Source organism: Mastigoproctus giganteus, chromosome 2 (assembly GCF_048544385.1).
Source record: "Mastigoproctus giganteus isolate SK-2022 chromosome 2, ASM4854438v1, whole genome shotgun sequence".
Lineage (NCBI taxonomy): Eukaryota > Metazoa > Arthropoda > Arachnida > Uropygi > Thelyphonidae > Mastigoproctus > Mastigoproctus giganteus.
Window position 1 is genome coordinate 48,080,943 of NC_143576.1, and position 25,808 is coordinate 48,106,750.

The 25,808-nt window shown below is 36.6% G+C and overlaps 1 protein-coding gene across 8 annotated transcripts in view; it reads left to right on the top strand.

Moving 5' to 3' along the window:
- Positions 1-25,398, top strand: part of LOC150089292 (organic solute transporter subunit alpha-like) — a 367,728-nt gene extending 342,330 nt beyond the window's left edge. For 4 of the 8 annotated variants that reach the window (XM_090368470.1, XM_090368473.1, XM_090368471.1 and 1 more), the window contains 3 exons: positions 6,857-6,974; positions 24,646-24,898; positions 25,155-25,398. In XM_090368470.1, the coding sequence (XP_090224596.1) occupies positions 6,857-6,974; positions 24,646-24,898; positions 25,155-25,276 (493 nt within the window). In that variant the 3' untranslated portion in view covers positions 25,277-25,398. The remainder of the gene's footprint in view (positions 1-6,856; positions 6,975-24,645; positions 24,899-25,154) is intronic. The other 4 variants (XM_090368478.1, XM_090368474.1, XM_090368476.1 and 1 more) reach the window with 4 other exon arrangements.
- Positions 25,399-25,808: the final 410 nt, after the last annotated feature.

Consider the following 25,808-nt stretch of genomic DNA (forward strand, 5'->3'; position numbering starts at 1 on the left):
GATATTCAATAATTGCGCATTTAGGATTTCATTTGTAAAATAAATGATCATCTCAACAATGGGCTCGCAAATTTTCAAAAAAAATAACAATCTCTCTTTGCAAGCCCACTATAGCTCACCACTGTATGCACCTGTTCCTATTCTTAGCTATCCTAAAACAACCCATGTGTTTACTTGTACCTCAATGACTCCCAGCAGTCTCTGAAATACCTTGCATCTTGTTTTCCAGGCTGCTGCTCATTCCAATAGAAGCAGTGCAAGAATCACTTTCATCTCTGCCAGTGGCTACTGTTAATCTATTAGTCCTTGTATCCCCCCCCCAAGCAAGCAGTTTTTCGACCCACCTAACACTGACTCGATATCATCAGCAAATATTCTTGCGCCCTTTTTATTGAAGTGTATCCCATCCCTGTAGAAGCAGTCTCTCCTGTTAACAAGTACAGACCAGGCTGAAAAAAATTCTATCCCTTAAGCCTTGTACAATCTTTCCAGGACTGAATTGATCGACAATGCTCTCATCATATACTCCCTCCTATCGTGTCTGTGCAGAATTGCAAACACTTTCAAATTCAACCCTAATTCACAGCCTTTTTTTTAAAGTGACTTGTACTTGTTAAGTAATTCCACCGGTCTCCTACTCTTAATATCATTAGTGCCAACGTGTACAACAATATCACCTTTTGTGCCATTAAAATACGATATCTGCTCTACAACATCATCAACCATTGCCCCTGACAGACATACTGATGGGATTCTTCCTCTTACTCAGAATAATAATCTAAGAGGGCATAAATTCAAATTGAGGAAATACAGATGTAGGATAGATGTGCGGAAGTTTGCATTTAGCCAGCAGATAGTTTGTTGGTGGAACAGACTTCCATCCCTTGTTGTGGAAGTTGATAGCCTGAATAAACTTAAGGCCGAGCTGGACAGATATTTGGAACGAACGGAGGGGTGAAATGGGAGTGTTTTTTTTTTTTTTTTTTGGCTGATGCTGCATAAGCTTGCTTTCTTGCATCATATGCCTCTACTAATGCTAATACCCTGGTCCTGTTCCACCTATCCTTTTTACATATCATGTTCCCCGTTTCCCTGACAATAGAGTCACCAACAACTACTAGTTCCTGTGGGAACCAGCGCATTCCGCCTTGGGGGTTGCCGCTGTGTTGCATGATGATCAAGTGGAAGCTCTGGCGTTGATGTGGGCAGCTGAGAGCTTGATGGGCCTCTCAATTTAGATCCTTCAAAGGCATCTACCCTGTCCTTCAAGCTCTCATATAGGCCCATAACAACGCTGAGTTGTCGCCTGATTTCCTCACACTCCTTACATCGTGCACACACAAAAACATTCCCCTTGACAATATCATGTCTCATACCTGATTGCTTCACAAACATCAAGCAAGCAGTGCATTTTAAAAGGATGTGATTTAGAGGGCAACTGCCCCCCCCCCCCTCAGTTCTGCCCTGAGCCACAGCACTCCCATTATTGTGAGCCTTTTGCTTTGCTGCTCTGAGTGTCTGAGTCATGATTTCGATTCAATTTCAATAAAATTTCAGTTTCAGTACAAAATTAGAACCATAAACTTGTATCCCAACACAGTTATAACAATATATATCAATATATATATTTTCAGTATCGAGTATTATCTCCGAGTTCCGTTATATATAACTTCCATATCAAGTTATGTATCAGTTAATTATGTTACGTTTCTAAAATCTGAGTCGTTATATGGATTTAGTTAAAAAGTACAATTTAATTGACAATGATTAACAAGATTAATAATTTTTACTGATTAATTGATAATATTATATACTATACAAAGCTAACACTATCTAGTTCGGTGTATAACGTTGTATCGTATAACAATGGCGGGAAGTTGTGAACAGTAAATCAATGGACACTTAAGTATTAAATGAATTGAGAAATGTTATGTTTTGAACTTGAATAATAATAAAAACATGGACTAACCGACAAATTCTACTTATTTATTAGCACTTTACAGATAAATATCAGGAAAAAAAAAAAAAAAAAAAAAAACTGTTGTTATTTTGAGACATAAATGGTATTATTATTATATCTTGTTAGCATTTCTTCATGGTATTCCTGTTTGAACTTTTGGTACTTTTATCCCAAATTGCGTATAATGTAAACTTTTTATATAAAATAATAATTAAAATTTCAGTATCAAATTTCAGTAATTAAAATGAAAATTTCAGTATCCATGCTTAAAACTTCTGTATTAGAAGTTTTCTTTATGTCAACATGAATTCTTGCTTTCTATATCAACAGCATTTCTAATAATTGCCTAAAGTCCAGAGGTATGAATAGTGCATAGCCAGTTGAGTGACGTTTGTACTTCCATCTGCTGGGAATCAGCAAGCTTAATTTGTTGAGGCAAGGTGGTGGATTAACACAAGAAGTGATGGCCAATGCCCACACAACTGTTACTGTATGCACTCCCATTAACTTGCATGGTTCATTTAGGCAACCTGTGGCTGCTGGTCCTGGGTAAGCATGGTACCTGCATTCTATGTGTAAGCAACCTTAGGTCTGAGTACTTCTTGATCTTTTCCTCATATGTTTTACGGAGATTGCTGGTATTGGACACTGCTGTGTCGATCAGGTGGGTAGCCATTTCTTTCTTGTCGATGAGGGTTATGTCTGTTCTGTTGTGCAGGATCATATTGTCTGTTATTATGGCATGTTACCAGAATATTCTGTGAGTAAAAGTCTCTAGTATGGCCTAATGGCTCGTACTTGTAATGTGGAAAACTTTCTTTGATTATCTAGTAATTTTGCATTAGCTTCTGGTGTATTATCCTGTTACCTGGTCATGTCTGTGAGTGTACTCTATCTGGGTGATCACTCTGCATCCTGTAGTGATGTTCCAGATTGTTTCTGGGGCCAGGTGGAATCAGCAGCATGTGTCATCTGTTACTCCAGGACCCTGTGGTTGTATTTCCTGTAGTTTTCTGGTGTTGATTACCTGATCTTGGAGGGCAAGAATGAATCCTTCGTTTTGTTCTAGTTTCTGACATATTATCCTGGCCACTTTGTTATATCTGTGAGTGTACTCTGTCTGGTAAAATCACTCTGCATCCTACAGTGATGTGCTGGATTGTTTCTGGGGCCAGGTGGCATTGTGACGTCTTCTGTTACTCCAGGGCTCCGTGATAATGTGTTTCCTGTAGTTTCTGGTGTTGATTATCTGATGGCAAGCATAAATCTTTGGTCCTGAGGAAGAGCTTTCCTTTTGTGAGCCAAGTTTTAGAAGCCATCTTATCTATGCAGTCTCGGTAGAGATCATTGTAGTGCCTGCCATGGAGTGTCTTCTTCATCCTTCTTCGGTCTCCTTGTTGAGTGTTATGTATCATTTGTTTATCCTTCTTATAGCTTGTTAGATTGATACTGTGTTTTCTTGGAAGTAATCTCACAGGTTCTTGATCTCCTTTTTTCTCTCTTGTTCAATGAGGTCATTCAGTCCCTTCCCTTCTGCTTTACTGGCTATGGTCAGTCTCTTAATGGCCAACATTGGGTGGTGTTAGCATCTCTTGGTCATCGTTATCCTCATTGATCTCATAATCTCATCCAGCTCAGTGTTCGTCCAGTCTATGAGTATATTAGTACTGGGACTGCATAAGTCATGAGCTTTTATTTTAACAGACTTCTCAGCCTCTGATAGTATTTCCTTAGTCAGGCAGACATTGATCTTGTTGAGTTTTAACTGGTGGGCCTGCATCAGCTCCAGATATTTTTATGTGTATCCCTCTGTCATGGCTTCAATCTCTTAACCAGTCTTCAACTGGTAGTTTAGTCCAACTAGATGTCCTTGATGTAATCCATGGGTCTTGCATTTGTCTAGGCCAAATTGCATCCTGAACTCTTCAGGACGCAATCTGGATCACCGAAGAGTCAGTGCTGAACTCTTCGGTGATCCAGAGGAGCTGTTAGAGTTGATTCTCAGGCAGGGAATAGAGTTTGGTTTCATTCACGTACATCAACAGAGAGAGGGTGTACTCTCTCACCTCCCTTCTTTTAGGGTAAATCCATACTTGCTGTTATTGAGCATGGTGGACAGTGGGTTGAGTGCTAGATAAAACTATCGTGGGCTCTGGCCATCGTGACCCAGACAGAAATGCCTGCAGGCATTTCCACTGTGAGTAGTAGTTGTAGTAGTAATGGCAAATCATACAAGAAAGCGAGCTTATGTAGCATCAGCCAAAAAAAAAAAAACGCCTACACAGTTCACCCATCCATACCCTCCTAGAATCTGTCTTCTTCCTTGAATTAGTGACCCACTTGCTGAAGGCAAACTTCTGCACATCTATCCTGAGTCATGAGTTCATTATTTGTATAACCTATGGCATTTACTTGTATAGCCTGTGGCATGTAATGCCATGTATAAGGGTGGTCTAGTAGACAAACTTAGCTCAACTGACACTTCTTTTCTTTACACCCGATGTAAGGAATGTAACAATCTCAAATTAAATCTTGGTGCATTAAAAGAAAAAGAAATTGAGTCCCTGAAGAAATGTGTACCATAGAAACAAGTGGAGCTGGGAGCTCATTAGGGATGAGCTTTGATGAATGAGATGAATGGTTTGAGCAAGCTCAATGCTAATGGGATTCTTCCTCTTGCTCACATTACTCACCTGAGGGGACATAAATTCAAATTGAGGAAAGACAATTGTAGAATATATGTGCGGAAATTCGTCTTTAGCCAGCGGGTGGTTGATAGTTGGAACAAACTTCCATCTGTTGTAGTGGAGGTCGAAAAGTTTTTTTTTTTTGGCTGATGTTATATAAGCTTGCTTTCTTGCATCATATGCCTCTACTAATGCTAACATGTCACATAATATACAATATATTATTATTATTGCTCTTTATATTATTTCTCCCTGATTGGGGGTTCCACCTCGTGATGGGTACTGCTACCAAGTACACAGGGTGGTTATTGTGTCTGGTGTTACTGTTGGTTGAGGAACTCTCTGACTATCCTACAGGTGTGCAGGATTGAAACTTTCTGGAGTTCCTTGTAGGCAGTGGCAGACTGGTCTGGGTGTCAGCTTGCCCAATGGCAAGTGGGCCCCCTTGCAATAACATTAGACAATATGTTAAAAATGTTAATGACCTTTTAGTAGCTTGAAAATATAATAGTTGTGGGTGGGCCCCCTTTTTCTCCTAGCAACCAATATTTTTAGATCCAGTCCGCCACTGCTTATGGGTGTTTGCTGGGAGACCTAATGCTGCTAGGCTGTTATGTAGGGTCTTTGGTACCATATCGATGGTTGACACAATGATCGGGATGGTCTATACTTCTTGCATATGCCACATCTCCTTGACTTCGTGTCTCAGGTTCATGTACTTCCTAATTTTTTCCTCATGGTTTTCTGGACATTGCTAGTGTTGGGCACCACTATGTCAATCAGCTAAGTAGCTTTTTCTATCTTGTCCACAAGGGTTATGTCCAGTCTGTTGTGCAGAATGGTCTTATCCGTTATTATGGCACGGTCCCAGTACAGCTTGTGGGTTTGGGTCTCTAGTACTGCCTGGAGTTCGTACTTGTAGTATGGTACACTTTCTTTGGTCAACTGGTATTTCCTCGATAGCTTCTGATGTATTATCCTGGCTACCTGGTCATGTCTATGAGTGTACTCAGTCTGGGTGAATACCTTGCAACCCGCGGTGATGTGTTGGATTGTTTCTGAGGCCAGGTGGCATCGTCGACATTTGACATTCCAGGCTCCTTTGCGATATTTTCTATAGTTTCTGGTTGATTACCTGGTCTTGGATGGCCAGCATGAATCCTTCAATCTCGGGGAAGAGCGTCCCTCTTATGAGCCATACATTGGAAGCAATGTCATCGATATGATCTTGATGGAGGTCATTGTAGTGTCTGCCATGGAGTGTCTTCTTTGCCCATCTTTCTAACTTCGTTTCTTGTTGAGTTTTCTTAGTTTTCTTTGTTTCGTAGGTTGAGTGGGGTATACCACTTATCTATCTTCCTTATGACCTGGTGGAGTGTTGCTGTGTTGTTCTCAAAGTAATCCTTCAGGTTAACTATCACTGTTTTCTGTTGCTCTATCAGGCCCCTTCCTCCCTCTTTCAGAGCTATTGTTAGTCTCTCCATTGCTGATTTTGGGTGGTGTTGTCAGCTCTTGGTCATCATTGTCCTTGTCTTTTGCATGATATCTTCTAGCTCGGTGTTAGTCCAATCTATGACCCCAAAGGTCAGTACTGGTGCTGACTGTATGTATGTCAGTACTGGTGCTGCATAGGTGTTTATGGCTTTGACTGTGTTCCCGCCATTCAATTTTGCTTTCAACAGGCTTCTGAGTCTCTGATAATATTTTTCGGTCAGGCACTTCTTGATTTCCTTGTGCTCTAACTGCTGAGCCTGCATCATCCCTTGGTATTTGTAGGTCTCTCCTTCTGTCATAGCTTCGATCTCTTTACCAGTCAGCTGCTGGTAGTTTCGGCCAACTAATTTTCCATGGTGCAGTGTGTGGGTCTTGCATTTGTCTAGACCAAATTCCATCCTGATGTCCTTACTGAATTCTTCGGTTATTATTATTATTATTAGCCATATGGTGCGGAATATCAGAAATATGATATTTGATCCTATATCAGACTCCAAATCCTATGTTTCCCTTCATCTATTACAGAAATTTATTTGAATAATTAAGAACTTTTGAATACTCAAGGAAATCTGAAGGAAATTTTTTTCCCAAACTAGCTGAACTCTGTATATAACAAAAAAGTATTCCAATAAATACTAGTTATTATAAAATTGGTGAAATGTTAGATAAAAAATTTTATTTATTTCTGTTGTATTTTTTTTTCTTCTTCTCTTAGGAAGCGATTCCAGTACATAAAGATAGCAATATACCAGTTCCTTTTTATTCCCATAATTTTGTTTTGTATTGCTGTATTATGCATTCAAACAGGGGTATTCAAAGAGGCACAGGTAAGGGTAAGGCTAAAATTCTTCTTAACTCTGATATATTAATAACATTAGCATAAGTTTGGAATACCCATTTTTCAGAAAAGGCACATGCTGTTTGTCTATGTTAATGTCAGCAAGCAAAAATTATATACAGGGTGGGTCAAAATTATATACACACACTTTAACAATCTATAATTCATGAGTTAGATGACCAATTTGTATTATTTTTTTTTTTTTTTTTTTTTTTGGCTGAAACCCACAGAAATGAAGGAGAATGTACAATTAAATGTTGATGAGAGAGAGAAAGTGGAGGGGCAATTTTTAAGTGGAAATCTGTAAATTTGGAAATATCATAAAGGTTCAGTGTGCATGAGAAAAACAGTATTACTGCATGCAATACATGAAGGTGATCCAGATCAGTGAATACTATTTTGAGTAGTATTGTCATAAAAATAGTGGAATCAGCACTTTTCAAGATGCATTTGTATGGTCAGACAAAGCCATCTTCAAACCAAATGGACGTTTGAATCATCACAACTGTGTTTACTGAGCAAGTGAAAATCCTCACCTCACCTTGCAGAAAGATGATAACCTGCCAGAGATAACTGTGTAGATGGAAATCTCTTGCATGAGTATCAGACCCCTTATAGCATGGCACATCTTGAAATGTTAAGGAATTATGCAGTACAAATAAGAAGCATGTTTTCAGATGCAATGCTATTTTTTCCACAAGATGGCTCACATCCATATTTTCAGACTGAACAAGGGAATTTCATGAACAATGAATAGTTTGGAGGAGTGCTTTTGAATACCCTCCAAGGCCACTGCACCTCAGTCCCGTATTTTATTTTTTTATTTTTTTTTTTGTTTGAGGATACCTGAAAGATAAGGTGTATGCTCAAAAACAAACAACATTGGTGGATATGTGAATGGTGATACAGCAAAAAACATGTAGAATTTCAACTGACTTATGCACTGTTGCATCTGTGTATATGTTGTGTGAGCATTGCAAAAAGAAGTTATTTATGCATGTAAATAATCACTTTTTATTTAATACTATTTAACTTTATCTCTTTCATAATAGAGTCACTGGTTAAAGATGCATTGCAGAATCATCTAAACAAGACTGCAGTAATAATTCAGAAATATAGGAGGATATTTTGAACATCTTAAATAAGTTTTTCTTTTAAATAATAGCCAAACACATAATTCAGCTTTAATTTAAAAAACTATTTAAATTTATTGTTGGAGTCACAAGTTATGGATTGTTAAAGTGTGTACATAACCTGACTTGCTCTATAGTTAATTCAAATCAAATTTTAACATACAGGTAATTCCTGCTTAACGCTGATAATTCGTTCTGCAAAAACAGAGCGCTAAGTGAATCAGCACTAAGTGAGTGCTGTATTCCCGTAATGTAACATATGTATTTGTGAGTCGCGGTGTATACAACCATGACTCACAAATAATAAATGGTAGTGAAAAGACGGCAAATTTCGGTCAAAATATTTAATATTAAAAATACCTACATAAAAAATATTCTCCATTACATACGTATATAATTATGTGGTAAGTAACTACATTTCATATCAAAATTAAACTTAAAAAAATGCCAATTAAAATCATGAATCTATTAATTCGATGGCCCTGGGCTGTCAAGTTTTCATATCTTTGGTCGATTTTGGGTTGTATTTTGGCCCTCTTCCTAGTAAACTAAAAGGGGTTTTACTTTAAAATTTCCCGTAGCATTACCACTCAACAATAAAGTCTACAGATCCTTCACTGCTTTGAAGCCTGGCACGTTTTTTTTTTTTTTTTCTATCACTATGAAACTTCTTTTAGGCATTCTTTTCCAAAAAAGGCCTGTTTCATCTATGTTATAAACTTGTTTAGAAGTATAACACCTCTCTTCAATAATTTTTCAAGAAAGTTCTTTTTTTGAAAGTTTCAACTCCTTTTTGATCTGCACTTAGGGCTTCTCCCTGAATTAAAAAAAATTTTTTTTTTTTTTTTTTTAGTTCAGCTTTTTTCAGATCACCGCAGACTAATCACTTTTTATTTAATACGATTTAACTTTATCTCTTTCATAATAGAGTCACTGGTTAAAGATGCATTGCAGAATCATCTAAACGAGACTGCAGTAATAATTCAGAAATAGTAAGGATTTATTAAGGGAAAGTCTTGTCTGACAAATTTGATTGGATACTATGATGTGGTTACAAAGGAACTTGATGCACAAAATATTTTTGACATATACTTGGATTTCAGGAGAGCTTTTCATACTGTTGCACATGGAAGACTGCTGTGCAAATTAGAGGGCACCTCAGTAGCCAGGTGGGCAGGAGCTGTTATGTTATTTGGTTTTTTTTAGGAGCATTAGCAGCTAAGGCCATATTGCTCTGGGATATGCGATGGTCATTCCCTGACCTTTCCGCATCCTCCGTATTTGGTGGTGACGGGCTCGAACCCCGGTCTAATCAAGAAGCGTGTGCTACGCACTGCTGCTCCTTCCCACCTGGCTACGGAGGCGCCTGAGGGCAGGAGCAGCAGTGCATACCACATGCTTCTTGATTAGACTGGTGTTCAAGCCCGTGACCACCAAATACGGAGGATGCAGAAAGGTTAGGAAATTTACCACCGCATATCCCCAGAGCAATATGGCCTTAGGTGCTAATGCTCCTATAAACCAAATAACAAACAAATTAGAGAGGCATTAAGGGAAAGTTGCTACAATGGATAAAGGGATGGTTGAGTGAGAGACGACAGAGAGTAAAAATCAATGGACACTGCTCATCGTGGATAAATGTTATTAGTGGAGTTCAACAGGGTTCGGTGCTGGACCCATTGTTTAGCATTTAGCATTAGCAAGGGCACATGATGCAAGAAAGCAAGCTTATATAGCATCAGCAAAAAAAAAAAAAAAACCCTTATTTCACCCATCCCCTCGCTCCAAATGTTTGTCAAGGTCTGCCTTGAATCTATTAAAGCTATCAACTTCTACCATGACAGATGGAAGTTTTTTCCAGCAATCAACCACACGCTCGCTAAAGGCAAACTTCCGCACATCTATCCTACAACCGTCTTTCCTCAATTTGAATTTATGACCTCTCAGGTGATTATTCTGATCAAGAGGAAGAATCCCGTCAGGATTGAGCATGCTCAAACCATTCAAGGCTTTATACACCTCTATCAGATCACCTCGCAGGTGCATAGTCTCCAGACACTGTAATTTGCAAAACTTAAGCCTTTCTTCATAAGAGCACCCCTTTGTTCCATTCACTAATCTTGTTGCCCTTCTCTGTACTCGTTCCAACAGCTCTACATCCTTCTTAAAATGGAGCTTCCAGACCTTTATACAATACTCAATGTGTGGCCTTACCATTGCCTTATACAAGGTAATAATCACCTCCTTATCCCTGCTAGAAAAATTCCTGTATATCATTGACAAGACAGCATGAGCTACTCTTACAGCCCGTCTGCACTGCTCAGAGAACTTCATATCTGCCTGCACAATTACCCCCAGGTCCTTTTCATTCTCTACCACTGTCAGTGTAGTACCACAGAGTTGATACGATGCTCTGTGGTTGCTGTTTCCCATATGTAATACTTTACATTTGTCAATGTTAAACTTCATTTGCCACCTCTCAGCCCATCTGCTCAACCTTTCCAGATCCTGTTGCAGCAGCATAGCGTCAGTAGTGTCCTTAGCAACCCTCCCAACCTTCGTATCGTCTGCAAACTTGGACATTAAGCCTGATGTACCATCTGATATACATAAATGATATATCAATATCATTTATAAATACAGAAAACAACAATGGACTGAACCCTGAGGGACTCCACTAATAACATTAGTCCACAAAGAGCAGTATCCATTGATTACCACTCTCTGTCTTGTCTCACTCAACCATCCCTTTATCCATAGCAGCAATTTGCCTCCAATGCTACACTGCTTCTATTTGTGCAGCAGTCTTTCATGTGCAACAGTATCAAAGGCCTTTCTAAGATCCAAATATATGATATAAAAGTTCTTCTTTGCATCCAGTTCCTTTGTGACTACATCATAGTATCCAATCAAATTAGTCAGATAAGACTTCTCCTTAACAAACCCATGCTGTGTCTAAGCTATAACTGAAGTCTTGTCTAGATGATCCTGCAATGCTTCTTTAACCAGTGCCTCCATTAATTTCCCTGGAACAGAAGTTAAACTAACAGTTCTGTAATTACCCGTGTCTCCCTTAGATCCTCCTTTGTGGATTGGGGCCACATTTGCACATCTCCAGTCCATGTTTGTTATTTGGTTTTTAGGAGAATTAGCAACTAAGGCCATATTGCTCTGGGGATATGCGGTGGTCATTCCCTGACCTTTCCGCATCCTCCGTATTTGGTGGTCACGGGCTCGAATTCCGGTCTAATCAACAAGCGTGTACTATGCACTGCTGCTCCTGCACTCATAATTATGGCTAAGGGTTTGCTTCCTTCCTTTGCCACCTCCTTTAATATAACTGGATCGATCCCATCCACCCCAGGTGCCTTTCTTATGTTTATCTTCAACAATTTCTCCTCCACTTTACTCTCAGTTATTACAAGATTATCTAGCTTACTGCTAGAGTTGAATACACTTCTGGCATTCCCCTCCCTAAATAGCTACTCATGTGTGAATGTAGATGCAAAATACTCATTTAGTTTGTTAGCCACCTGATCAGGATCATCAACAGTTGAACCATCAATATCCAGTGGATCAATTTGATTCATCCCTTTCCTTCTAGAGTTTACATAGGTAAAGAACTCTTTGCTGTTTTTCTTTTCATCCTTTGCCAAAGATTACCCATAATCTGCCTTTGCTTGCCTAATCTCCTTTGTGACTTGGTTACAGACCAGCTTATATCTGTCAATAGCTTACATGTCACCTATTAATTTATATGTATCCCATGTATTTTTCTTCTCTGCGATATGTCTCATTTGATGCAAGATCAGTGTTCATCTGATATCCATTTAGTTCTAAACTTTGAACAATATTTCTTAGTTGGTATGTAAAGCTTCGTAGCTTCCAAGATTAATTCTTTGAATGCTTCCTATTTTGAATTTGCTGTTGGTAACATCATCAGTTGGTCCCACCGTATAGAATTTAAATACTGTCTCAGACCACTGTAATCGCCTTTACAAAAGCAAAAGCCCTTGCCTTGGTGGTAGTTACATCCTTAACTAATTCCCACATCAGTACATTGTGATCACTGTCACCCAATGGTTCCTTTATCTGCAAATTCTTAATGCATGAATAATCACTGCTGATAATCAGATCAAGAGTATTATTCCCTCTGGTTGCCTCTCGAACATGCTTATGCAGAAAACAATCATCCAGTAAATCCACAAAAGCCTTGCTAGTGTGTGAGTGACCAACCCACAAATTCCAGTCAATATCTGGGAAATTAAAATCCCCAATTACAAGACTCTGATTTACTGGTCCACTCTATTTCCTTGTACAGAGTCTTATTATTCTCATCAGAGTCATTAGGCCTATAACACCTATACAATTTTGATCTCCCAATGCTTATGTCACACCAAACTGACTCGACACTGCACTGTCCAGCGATGTCGACTGGCTTCACTTTCTTGGATTTTTTGTGTTTCTTAACTAATAACATAACCCCTCCTCCCTTCCTATCCTTTCTGTACACATACACAGCACCTCCGTAGCCAGGTGAGCAGGACATAGCATATGCTTCTTGATTATACCGGGGTTCGAGCCCGTGACCACCAAATACGGTGATGCGGAAAGGTCAGGGAATGACCACTGCATATCCCCTGGAGCAATATGGCCTTAGTTGCTAATGCTCCTAAAAACCAAATAACAAACAAACAAACTTTCTGTACACATTGTACTCCCCAAATTCCAGTTCTGCATTCCTTACATCTGTGTGACTCCAAGTCTCTGATAACACAACAATATCTGCCTTTGATGTTTGAGCAATACCTCAAATTCATCAAATTTATTTACCAACTCCTGGCATTTGTGTATGCGCAAGTATACGAACAGGTGCACGTATACTTGCGTATACTTGTGTATGCGCAAGTATACGTGCACCTGTTCCTATTCTTAGCTACCCTGATATGCAAATGTATCTCCAATTCACAAAGGAGGATCAAAGGATGACACAAGTAATTACAGACTTGTTAGTTTGACTTCTGTTCCAGGGAAAATAATGGAGTCACTGGTTAAAAAAGCATTGCAGGATCACCTTGACAAGACAGCAGTAATAATTCAGACACAGCATGGGGAAGTCTTGTCTGATCAATTTGGTTAGATAGTGTGATGTGATCACAAAGGAACTGGATGTAAAAAATAATTTTTATATCATATACTTGGATTTCAGGAAAGCTTTTGATACTGTTGCACATGGATGACTACTATACAAATTGGAACAGTATGGCATTAAGGACAAGTTGCTACAATGGATAAAAGGATGGTTGAGTGGGAGAAGACAGAGAATGGTAATCAATGGGTCTATGTGGACTAATGTTATTAGTAGTGACCATCAGGATTCGGTGTTGGGCCCATTGTTGTTTTATATATTCATCAATGATATTGATGAAGGTATATGAAGCTTAATCTCAATGTTTGCAGATGATACAAAGGTTGGCTGGGTTATTAATAACAGTAATGACAGTATGCTGCTGCAACAGGATCTGGAAAAGTTGGGTAGATAGTCTGAAAAGTGGCAACTGAAGTTTAACATTGACAAATGCAAAGTACTGCATACAGGTAGCAGTAACCCCAGAGAAATGTACCAACTGTGCAGTTTTACACTCAGGGTAGTGGAGAATGAAAGAGACCTGGGGGTAATTGTGCAGTCAGATATGAAGTTCTCTGAGCAGTGCAGACAGGCTTCCAGAGTAGGTCATGAGGTCTTGTTAATAATATACACAAATTTTGTGAGCAGGGATAAGGAGGTGATTATCACCTTGTATAAGGCAGTGGTCAGGCCACACCTTAAGTAATGCATACATGTCTGGAAGCCTCATTTTAGGAAGGAGTTGCTAGAATGAGTACAGAGAAGTGCAACAGGACTGGTGAAGGGAACAAAGGGGTGCCTTATGAATAAAGGCTTAAGTTTTGCAGCTTCTGGAGGCTAGGCACATGCGAGGTGATCCCATTGAGGCGTATAAGGCCTTGAATGGATTGAGCAGTCTCAGTGCTGATGGGATTCTTCCTCTTGCTTATATTATTACTAACCGGAGGGGGCATAGATTCAAAATGAGGAAAGGCAGTTGTAAAATAGATGTGTGGAAATTTGCCTTTTGCCTTCTGATAATCAATGGGTACTGCTCTGTGAAAGTTGATAGCTAAAATAAATTCAAGGCAGAACTAGACAAACATTTCGAACATATGGGATTAGTGAAATGAGGTTTTTTTTTTTTTTTTATATTAATTTTTGCTGATGCTGTATAAGAAGTAATGTAGGACCATTTGGACAGGCATGCAATTATACTGCAATCTCAGCATGGATTTATTAAGGGACAGTATTCTCTAACCAATCTTACAGGGGTTCGAACCTGTGACCACCGGATGCGGAAAGGTCAGGGAATGACCACTGCATATCCCCGGAGAAATATGGCCTCAGTTGCTAATGCTCCTAAAAAAAAAAAAAACCAAATAACCAATCTGACAGTGCCAGATTAAAGTACGAGCTAGCAGGGCCTTTCCCATTGTGCCATTCTTTAAGAGGTGCTAAATTTTACAAATCATGAAATATATAAATCTTTCTGCCGTGGGTATGGTGAAATACCTTGTTCCAGGCCTGCAATCTGATAGGTTACTATGATGCAGTAACCAAAAAATTGGATGCAAAAATAATTTTTAAGATCATATATTTGGATTTCAGGAATGCTTTTGATAATATTGCATATATAAAACTGATGTACAAACTGGAGCAATGTGGCATTAAGGGCAAGTTACTGATAAATTGATCATTAAGTGGAAATGACAGGGAGTAATTAACAATGGGTACTGCTCTTCATGGACTAATGTTATTAGTGGAGTTACTCAGGTTTTAGTGCTGGGCTCATTGTTGTTTTCAATATTTTTCAATGATATTAATGAAGGTTTCTTCGGCTTAATGTCTAATTTTGGAAATGATACAAAGGTTGGCAGGGTGGTTAACAACAAGCATTAGGATGAGCTACTGCAATGAGATCTTGAATATTGGGTTGATGGGTTGAGAAATTGCAGTTGAAGTTTAACATTGACAAATACAAGGTTTTGCATATGGATATCAGTAACCCCAGAGTAACTTATCAACCATTCATTAATTATTCTAAATCATTCTAAATCTGATTGAAAAAGGAGCAGACATTACCAAAACATTAACTCTCAATATTAATCTCTTCTCGTATTCAGTACTCATAAATGTATACAAGAGAACGTTTAATCTGGAAAGAAAATAATTATTCAAACAAAATTTTTAATATAATTTAATAATGTTAAGTAGGGCACAATATTTCCAGATAATATAAAAAATCACATTGACAAATGCAATAAAATGCATAATGACAAATGCATAATGACAATAAAACTTTAAGAACAGAAGAAGCGAGCATGAATTACAAGCGAAATATTATTAGTTACTCAGATAATGGACATAAGGAATTAATGTGTCAAAATAATTTTGCTTTGAAAATTGATCGTGAAATCTTAAAAACAACATAGATTACATAGGTAATTTGAAATTAATTATTTAATTTTAAAAATAAAATGGCCTCCATTAACCTTGGGCCTAAACAACTCCTTTTATCAATCAAAATGATCTTTTATGTCAGAGAATCTTTCTACACTTGCTTGTGTGGCAGGAACTGTGAAAATTACTTTGGCTAGCTGATTTGGCTCTGGGTGACTAAACTCTCTTGCTTTACAATATCTTAAGATGCTTGTTTTTGTTAGTACCTTTTCAATATCGTCAAAATTGTTCAGATGAGCCATTAAGTTGAATTTCTTTGTTTCCACTATCTGTCTCTTTTTCATTTCTTTTTCAAATAACAGCTTTGATGTCATCCATGGTTTCACCCATTACAGTAATATATGAAATTTTATTTGAACTTTTTGCTTCAGGATTTTTTTTCTGTAGACTAGCTGGCACAAGCTATCATATATGTTCCTTAGCTTTCTGTTTTTGGATATTATCTAGTAATATTTGGTACCTGGGGTCCAGATATATACAAGCTAAAAAAGTCTCGCTTTCGATTAAACTTACTTCTCGTAGCTTGAGAGAGGTTACCAAAATAGATGACAGTTCATTTTCAATTTTTCTAACTTCCATCTTGCATTTCATCCATGTGTAGTAAAAATCAGTCATCGTCAGCTGCTCTGACTGCAACACTTCACATGCTACCCTAACAGGTTCCAAAACTTCTATATTTTCATTCTTTTGCCACACACTGGGGGTGCCTCCGTAGCCAGGTGGACAGGAGCAGCAGTGCATAGCACACGCTTCTTGATTAGACCGGGGTTCGAGCCCGTCACCACCAAATACGGAGGATGCGGAAAGGTCAGGGAATGACCACTGCATATTCCCGGAGCAATATGGCCTTAGTTGCTAATGCTCCAAAAAAAACCAACCAACCAACCACACACTGGCTGACGAATAGAATTCCTTTATGGATACAGATAAATCGATGCAAAATTGTTTTAGCTACACAAGACATTGTAACATATTAACAGTAGAATTCCATCTGGTTTTGCAGTCTAGTATTGGTTTCCTACACTTTTCTCTTTTAATGTGTATAAGGATAGAAGGGGTTCGACAGGTTTTTCACCATTGCTCGTGCTTTGGCCAAGGGAATTTCAATTCACCACATTTCAGAACATCTTTAACAGCCAATTGCAGAGAATGTGCAGCACAACGAACAGATACCATAATACTCTAAACACGTAGATCATGGAAATTTTCCTTACATACTTTTCTATATTTCTTTGATATCTTCAGTATCATTATCTTCCATATCAAGTTTTCCAGTTTGTTAGCATTAGTAGAGGCATATGACACAAGAAAGCAAGCTTATATAGCATCAGCCAAAAAAAAAAAAAAAAAAAATTCCCCATTTCAACCATCCATTCACTCCAGATTTTTGTTTAGTTCTTTAAGTTCTTGACCTCCACTACAACACATGGAACTTTGTTCCAACTATCAACTGCCCCCTGGCTAAAGGCAAATTTCTGCACAACTGTTCTACAATTGGCTTTTCTTAATTTGAATTTGTCCCCTCGGTGAGTTATCTGAGCAAGAGGAAGGATCTCATCAGCACTGAGCTTGCTCAAACCCTTCAAGGCCTTATACACCTCAATAAGATCACTTCACAGGTGCCTAGTCTCCAGACGCCGTAATTTGCAGAACTTAAGCCTTTATTGGTAACAACAACCCTTTGTTCCACTCACCAATCTCATTGCCCTTCTCTGTACTCGTTCCAGCAGTTCTATATCCTTCCTAAAATGAGGCCTCCAGACCTGTATGCAGTATTCAAGGTGTGGCCTGACCATTGTTTTATTTTTATTTATTTTTTTTATGAAAACCCCAAACACGAAAGGTATCAAAACCTATAGTACTTAGTACCATGCATGGGTTGAAGGAGAACTGTGGGGGGAGGGGGATGCCGGAAACTTTGCTCTAGAGACTAAACATGGGTTTCACCACTTCAAGCCTCCAATAAGCAAAGTGGTGGTATTTCACCGGTTGATGAAAGTCATCTACCACCTTAGTACAAGGGAACAGTCACCTCCTTATCTCTGCTAGCAAAATTCCTGTATATCACTGACAAGACACCATGAGCTACTCTTGCAGCCTGTCTGCACTGCTCAGAAAACTTCATATCTAACTGCACAATTATCACCAGGTCATTTTCATTCTCCACTACCCTGTGTGGTATCACTCATTTGGTACATTACTCTGGGGTTACTGCTACCCCTATGCAGTGCTTTGCAAGGAACAAGTACTTTGCAGTACTTGTTCCTGAGCAAGTAATTTGAATGTCCTTATCATATTAGCCCTGTTGTCCGTTGTTAAACACTTGTTCTAATGTAATTTCAAATTTTTTCAAGACACTTGAAACTTTTGTATAAATTACTGCTTGTAGCCCGATCATACAATTCTTGCATTGCAAGAGTTTTTAGAACAATCTTGTCACAATCAAAAAATTGTACACATATTCCCATAATTGATCTCTCAAATCGAGTTGCAGGATCTCTTTTCAAAGAAATTAATCTGCCCTTCAAAAGAGCTGTGAGTTCTTTACACGAATGATTAGCTTGTCTACTTATCTCATCTTGAATATTTTCATGATCTATCTGAAGTTTACTACCAAGTCCCATAACAATTGGATCCAGTAATTTTCGGAATCCCGTGTCTTCAAGCAGAAAAAATGGTTTGCCATTAACAGTCACTAATTGCACACATGCATCTTTAACTATTTCTGCAGATATATCAACCAATACGGTTTTTCTAACACTAGATGTAACAAATTTTATAATGGCTGCTGAGACTACTTTTGCTTTCTTTTTTAAAACATCCTCATAATTAGTGACATGCTTTCTTTTTAAATGTCTCAGTGGGTTTTCTGACATTTTTCCCTTCAATTCCATTTTACAAACTTGTTTACTCTTGTCCGTGTCTATTATAATGAAATTTTTCGTGGACAGGATTGCCCATTTCTGTTGCCATTCATTGTTGGGGGAGGGAAAAACAGAAATAAATATTTATTTTTAAATTGTTACAAAAATAATATTTAAGAGACATACACTAACAAGTTGTAACAACTCAATAAAGGTGAAGTATGCCAAATGTTCCAATCAAAAACTACGAAAGTATGTACATAAAATGAACAAAAACATTATCATCAAATTACTTAGAATATCCTTTATTTCTTAAATATTACGCAGCACTTATCAATAAATAAGAGTGCATAATCTTTTTTTAGCAACAGGGCTACATTATTGATCTTTTTCTGAGCTTATCTGCCACAAAAAAGTGATAAATACATAGATTCTTTCACACCTACTATTTTTCTCTAAAACTAAAAATTGAATAATAATAAATAAAAAAAATTGAATACAGTAAGACCCCCCCTCCCACATCTGCAGGGGGATGCGTTCCAAGACCTACCGTGGATGGCTGAAACCGCGGATATAAGCGAACACCTGCTGACCCCATATATAATGTGATTTTCTTGTATATACATATGTATAATAAAGTTCTAGGGCTAGTTGGCCCGTTTTCGGTGCCGTATGGGTGGTGGTATCCACTGAGAATAAGTAACAACAGTCTTTTCCCTTGGTGAAGCGTTACTTATTCGAAGTAGTGCAATATCATGGCAACTCGTTGTGAAGGTATTCACAATATGAGATATAACTTAAACGATGCCGCCTATGCAAAAATTTGTTAATTCAGAGTTTAGCTGTGTACTATTATGATGCGTTTCCACTAACTTGTACGTAGTCTAATTCTCTTGCAGCCTGAGGCATAAGACCTTAATGCATCTTAGTCTTTATTCATCTGATACACCATCAGGCATCTCTCATATTGTGGAGTTATACTTCATAACTGTTTTGCCATCATTGCATCACTTGGGTACCTACCCACCCACCGAAGAAGGGCCAAATAGCCCTGAAATGGCACCAGGGGGAGCCTGATGATGTCCAGAGTTTCCAAGAATAGGTAACAACAGCCTTCTCTACTGGGGAAGCGTTGCCTATTCCTATTAGTCGAGTTATTATCCCACACAAATACATATTCAAGGAGTTTGAGTTTTTTTTTTTGAGTTGAAGGAGTTACTGTCCCTTCCATTCTTCTACACCGTTTCTTTTCTTCTTCCACTCCTATTATTTACTTTCCCTCTACCTTTTTGCTTTTCTAAGTCTAATAGGGACAAGTGGATAATTGAGTTATTATCCTACACATATACAAATAGCCCTGAAATGGCATCAGGGGGAGCCTGATGATGTCCGGAGTTTCCAAAAATAGGTAACAACAGTCTTCCCCACTGGGGAAGCGTTGCCTATTCAAGGAGTTTGAGTTTTTGAGTGGTGTGAGTTGAAGGAGTTACTGTCCCTTTCATTCTTCTACACCGTTTCTTTTCCTCTTATACTCCTACTATTACTTTCCCTCTACCTTTTTGCTTTTTCTAAGTCTAATAGGGATAACTGGATAGTTGAGTTATTATCCCACACAAATACAAAATAGCCCTGAAACGGTGCCGTCTGGGTGGTGTTATCTGCTGAGAATAAGCAACAACTGTCTTCTCCCTTGGTGAAGCGTTACTTATTTGAAGTAGTGCAGTATCATGGCAACTCATTGTGAAGGTATTCACAATATGAGATATAACTTAAATGATGTCACCTTTGCAAAAATTTGCTAATTCAGAGCACGGTTCCCTCTAAGCTGAACGCGTGCGTGGCCGCGCACTGATTTCTACGATGTTGCACGGGTCCTTTTACTTCCCGCACACGCAGCTGACATACTAGATGGCAACAGGAATATTAGGGGAAGAATGGATATAGGAAGGGGGGGATAGCTCATGCCATAAGATTCACTATTGTATCACATTCCTACATCTTTTATTTACAAATACATAGTGCATAGTGAAAAGTTATATATTTTTTGATTTTTATTTATATAAATAAAATTATTACATTATGAATATATAAATGACTGTAGCAGTTGTAGTTTATATTGTATGTTTTTAAGGTGAGCTTATTGTTATAAAAATAATATAAATACCATATAATAGGGAAAGTCAGCATTTTTACATTCCATCCACTCAACCACACACATACACAGTATGTTTGGGGGGTAGAGTGTGTAAGGAGTGTATTGTGATCATGAAAATTTTCGAAGTCGAGTGTTTTATGTATTAATTTTTACTAATCAATATGTAAAAATATGTGGGTGGAATGTCGGCAGATCTACTGACCGGATTTTGTTTTATGTATAACCAAAATCGTTTAGTATTACTTAATATTTTATTAATTAAACAAGGTAAAATATGAAATATTAACCTTTTTTTAAATTTTTATAAACTATTTTAATAATGCATTAAAAATTTGTGATTTTTCCTAATATTTTATAATAACTTCTTTTACAAAATACAGAGAATTAATAAAATTCTTTAATTTTAAAATTTTTCAGATAAAAAATGACCAAAAGAAAAACTGAAGACATAAATAAAAAAAAAATTGCAAAACATTTAAAAAGGATTGGCTTTTAAAACAAACTGATGCTGAAATTCCATCATCAAACAAAAAGCAAAACCTAAAACTAGGAGATATTTTACAATACAATAAAGAAAATGGTGTTATCTTGTGTACTTTTTGTGCAGAAGCAAAAGTTGCAGGAGAATTTAGTACAGGAATAAAATGAGAAGAATGGAAACTAGATTATTTAAGACGACATCTAAGTCAGAAGATACATATAGACACAGTTACCAAGTTACGTAATCTGAAAAAAGGTGGAATTTTAAGTATTTTGACAGAAACTGTAGAAGTACGTAACATAAAAAAAAAGGAAAGAAGTGAACGATTGAAATCAAATTTTGATATGGTTAAGGTTTTAATTAATGATGTGATATTAGCCATAAAAATTAATGCATCAATGAACTCTGTACAAGATTTCATCAATGAGAGTGCAATGAACACTTGTAAAATTTTTCCATGTGTTCATGAATGAACACATGGAAAAATTTTTTAGATATACCTAAAAATTGGAGAAGCAAAAATTATTCATTTGAATTTGTTGAATGTATAAATTCTGTTCTCATAAAAAATATCCCAAAAGAAATAAGAGAATCTACTTTCCATACGTTAATTGTAGATGAAGGTACTGATATTTCAGTACAAAAAGTATTAATTTTGTATTTTAAATTTTGAGTGAAAAATAAAACATATAACAAAACAGTATTTGGAGGGAATTTTAGAAAAAATAAAAAATTTTTACAACGAATATAATCTTGATTTTCAAAATATGTAAAGTTTACGTCAGATGGAGCAAGTGTTATGCTTGGTAGGAAAAATGGAGTAGCAGCAATTCTCAAAAAGGAAATATTACATCTATCTGAACAACATTGTGTTGCACACCGAGAAGATTTAAGACTGGACGATGCGTGGAAAAATGTATCTATTATGCAAAATATAGAGACATTGCTTAGAACTGTATACACAATGTTTAGCAGGTCTAGCATAAAAAAAGGAAAATTAGAAAAACTAGCCCAGGTTACAGATGTTGTATCTTTTAGACCATTAAATGAAGTCAGATGGCTATCCAGACATTTTGCAGTTGATGCTTTAGTAAAAAATTATAAAATATTAATGGAATATTGCAATGAGCAGGTTAACAAATGTAATGATCCTATTAGTAAATACTGTTTACAAATTTTGACAAATTCACAACATCATGTGACATTAATTGCACTCAGGAGAGCTTACATCACTTTGCAAATATCTACAAAAAAGTTGTTTAAACATTATTGATGCACATCAATATGTTAAAGCTAAAATAAACAAATTAAGAAGCCAATATCTTGGAAAAAATATTTTCTTGAGTGAAAATGTGAAAGAAGTATTATCAAAAATTCAAAGTGATGTTGACACTGCAGCTATAATTCCCTTTATCAAAACGTGTATGTGATCACTTAGATAACAGATTTCCTGATGATGAATTAAACAATTGGAAAGTATTTGATATTGATGCTATCACAAATGAAAGCAATAATTTTGATTTTGGGAAACTTAATGTGATACGCCTTGCAAAAAAATATTCACAATTTATTACAAATAACGAAAGTGATGTTATTTCTAAAATATCAGAAGAATATTCGGAATTAAAATTTATAATTGCCGAAAAAACTAAAACTGGAACATTTAAAACTTTCAGTGACACTGACATATCTTAATTTCGTACTTAAAATTTAGAGTTTTGTAACATATCCATTTTCTATGATATTATGGGAACATAATTTCTGCACTGCACAGCTATAAGAAAAAATAGAGGGAACGTTGATTTAGAGTTTAGCTGTGTACTAATATTAATTATTAGTACACTAACTTTGCACTTTACGTGTTTGCACTAACTTGCACATAAATAAAAAAAATCAAATAATCAATTTTAAAAAATTGAATAATGTGCAAATGCAGCATATTAGTACGCAGAAATTCTAAAAAACTGCAAAGCCAGCACACTTCGATAATTGGATGCAAGAGATTGCACTCTATACATATATGCACTTGATCATGGATTCTCCCCTGTTTGTATAATAACTAGCAGAGATTTCTGGAATTTTCAGTAAAAAGAATCAAAGAATCAAATCACTGAAACTCCCCAATAGCTCTCAAAAAAAAAAAAAAGCTTTTTTTTTTTTTTTTAGCTATTTGGAGTTTCAGTTGTGAGTAGTGAGTACATGAAGAGCATGTTGCAGCATATTGCTGAAATCATGCTGTATACCTATAGAAATCCATCTCGATTTCAACTATAACCACTGACCCAGTGCACCCTTCCTAGAGTTCACAAATGCAGAAGTTTCCTGTTCATTGTATATGTATAGTTGGAAAAGTATGTAGACTGGAAGACTATATGAATGAAAAAGTTATGATATCTTGGTGAGAATACAAGGCAAATTGTATACCACCCAAATTTCAATGACTTTTGTGTCAACTACCAAAACTGAGAGGAAAGACAGCAATATGTGGGTGCTCTGTTTCTGTAGAAAACCATATGCAAGCAATAATAATTACCAGAGACCAAGATTTTGAATTTTGGTTTTAAAAGTTAGGCCTAGTAGATGCCAAATAAGTGTGGTCTTCTGAAGCATACAGCTTTCTTTATACTTGCAATAATGACACCTATTTATTACTGCTTGGACTATTTGCCAAAGATTGGATCAGATTGAGATCTGTTAGGCACTGAGAGTAGGTAATAAAATGAATGGAAGTGAAATATTCACAGCTATAAATGATAGAATGGATTGTTATAAGTTTTCTTTGAGCTAGTGTGTTGTTAATTACTGGGATAAGTTACTGCCGCTGCAAGTAGCTGAGGAGAAATTTAAAGGTCAACTAGACTGGTACCTACACAAGCAGGAAAACATGTAAGCAGCTTAAATTAATTAATTTATTTTTTTGTACATTTATTATTATTATTTTATTTTTTTTATTATTATTATTATTATTTTATTTTTTTATTATTATTATTATTTTATTTTTTTATTATTATTTTATTTTATTATATTTTTTTTTTTGGCTGGTGCAGCAAAAAACCTAAGGCTTTCTTGCACTATATGGTTTTTTTTTTATGACAACCCCATGCATAAGAGGTATTAGAACCTAGAGTACTTGGCACAGTACATGGGTTAATACTAAACCAGGGAGAAAAACAACAGGAGTCTCACAATCACTCACTTGGCTTACTACTCTGTACTAACAGTATGGAGAAAAGGCCTAGTAAGTGACTTTGACACTCACCAGTCATCTCCTTGCTATAATACTAATTATAAATTTGTTTGTTGGAAATTAAATTTTAATAAATGGATGGATGGTTGGGAAACAGTTGTTTTCAAGTAATCATATAAATGATGGATGCAATAATTGTAAAAATAAAAATACCATTTGCATAATTATAAATGAGTAACATCACTTTGTTAGGTATTAATTTTCTTTCTTTTTTAGTTTGTATTAGATAATGCTGCACCCTACCTGACTGTATTAAATATGGTCTCCTTCTTTGTGGGAGTCTATGGACTAGTCATCTTTACCAGAACGGCAGCTACCCTTTTGAGTGGATTTCATATCAGGGGAAAATTTATTTCTCTTCAGATGCACTTCATCTTAATACGATTTCATTTCTTTGCTTTTGATAATCTAGGAAGATTAGGCTTTTTCCCATGTCGTCCTCCTGTTTCATCATTTGTCACTGCACTATGTAAGTCAGTTAACACATAAGTTGTTTTAAAGTTTTGATCAGTTTTGTAAATACCTTATAAAGATTTTCATTTACTTTAATACTATATTCTGAAAGAATAGTGAAAATTAAACTCTCGGTTATTTATTTATTGGCTTCCTTAAGAGTTTTTGTTTGTTTAATTTAGTTTCCTAAAATTTAAACTTTAGTTTCTTTTTACTTTATTATTTTTATTATTATTGATATTTTTCTTTCTTTTTTTTTTTTTTTTTTTTAGATATTAGAAGTGCCTTACTTTTGGGAGAAGGATTTATTTTAGCTGTTGTGGGACGCTTCTTTTTCCTGCATTCACCTCCACAACATTTTCAATCCAGAGAAACTTCAACAACAGTTGGCTGATCTGTGGATAATTTTTATTCTGTTAATTTTTGCATCCCTTCTTTACTTTTCACTTATTAGGTAGGAAAAATTTATTGGGTTTTTGCAGTAATGCATTTAAATAGTGCCGTAAACTTGTAATTACAAGTATATGCAATTATTGAGCATTTGGTAATTATAACTATATAAAACAGTAAAATTTCTGTTGTTTTCCTATGTAAAATAAATATTAGTATGAACAATTAATGAAAACCATATGATAAACACTATGGAGTACTTTTAAATGAAGAAAATAAAATTAATTTATTGTACTTTATTGCAGTAAATTTAGTTAAGTGGGGTGGTTGTTGTTGTTATTTGGTTTTTAGGAGCATTAGCAACTAAGGCCATATTGCTCCGGGGATATGCGGTGGTCATTCCCTGACCTTTCCGCATCCTCCGTATTTGGTGGTCATGGGCTCGAACCCCGGTCTAATCAAGAAGTGTGTGCTATGCACTGCTACTCCTGTCCACCTGGCTACGTAGGTGCCCACCAAGTGGGGTGGAATGCTAA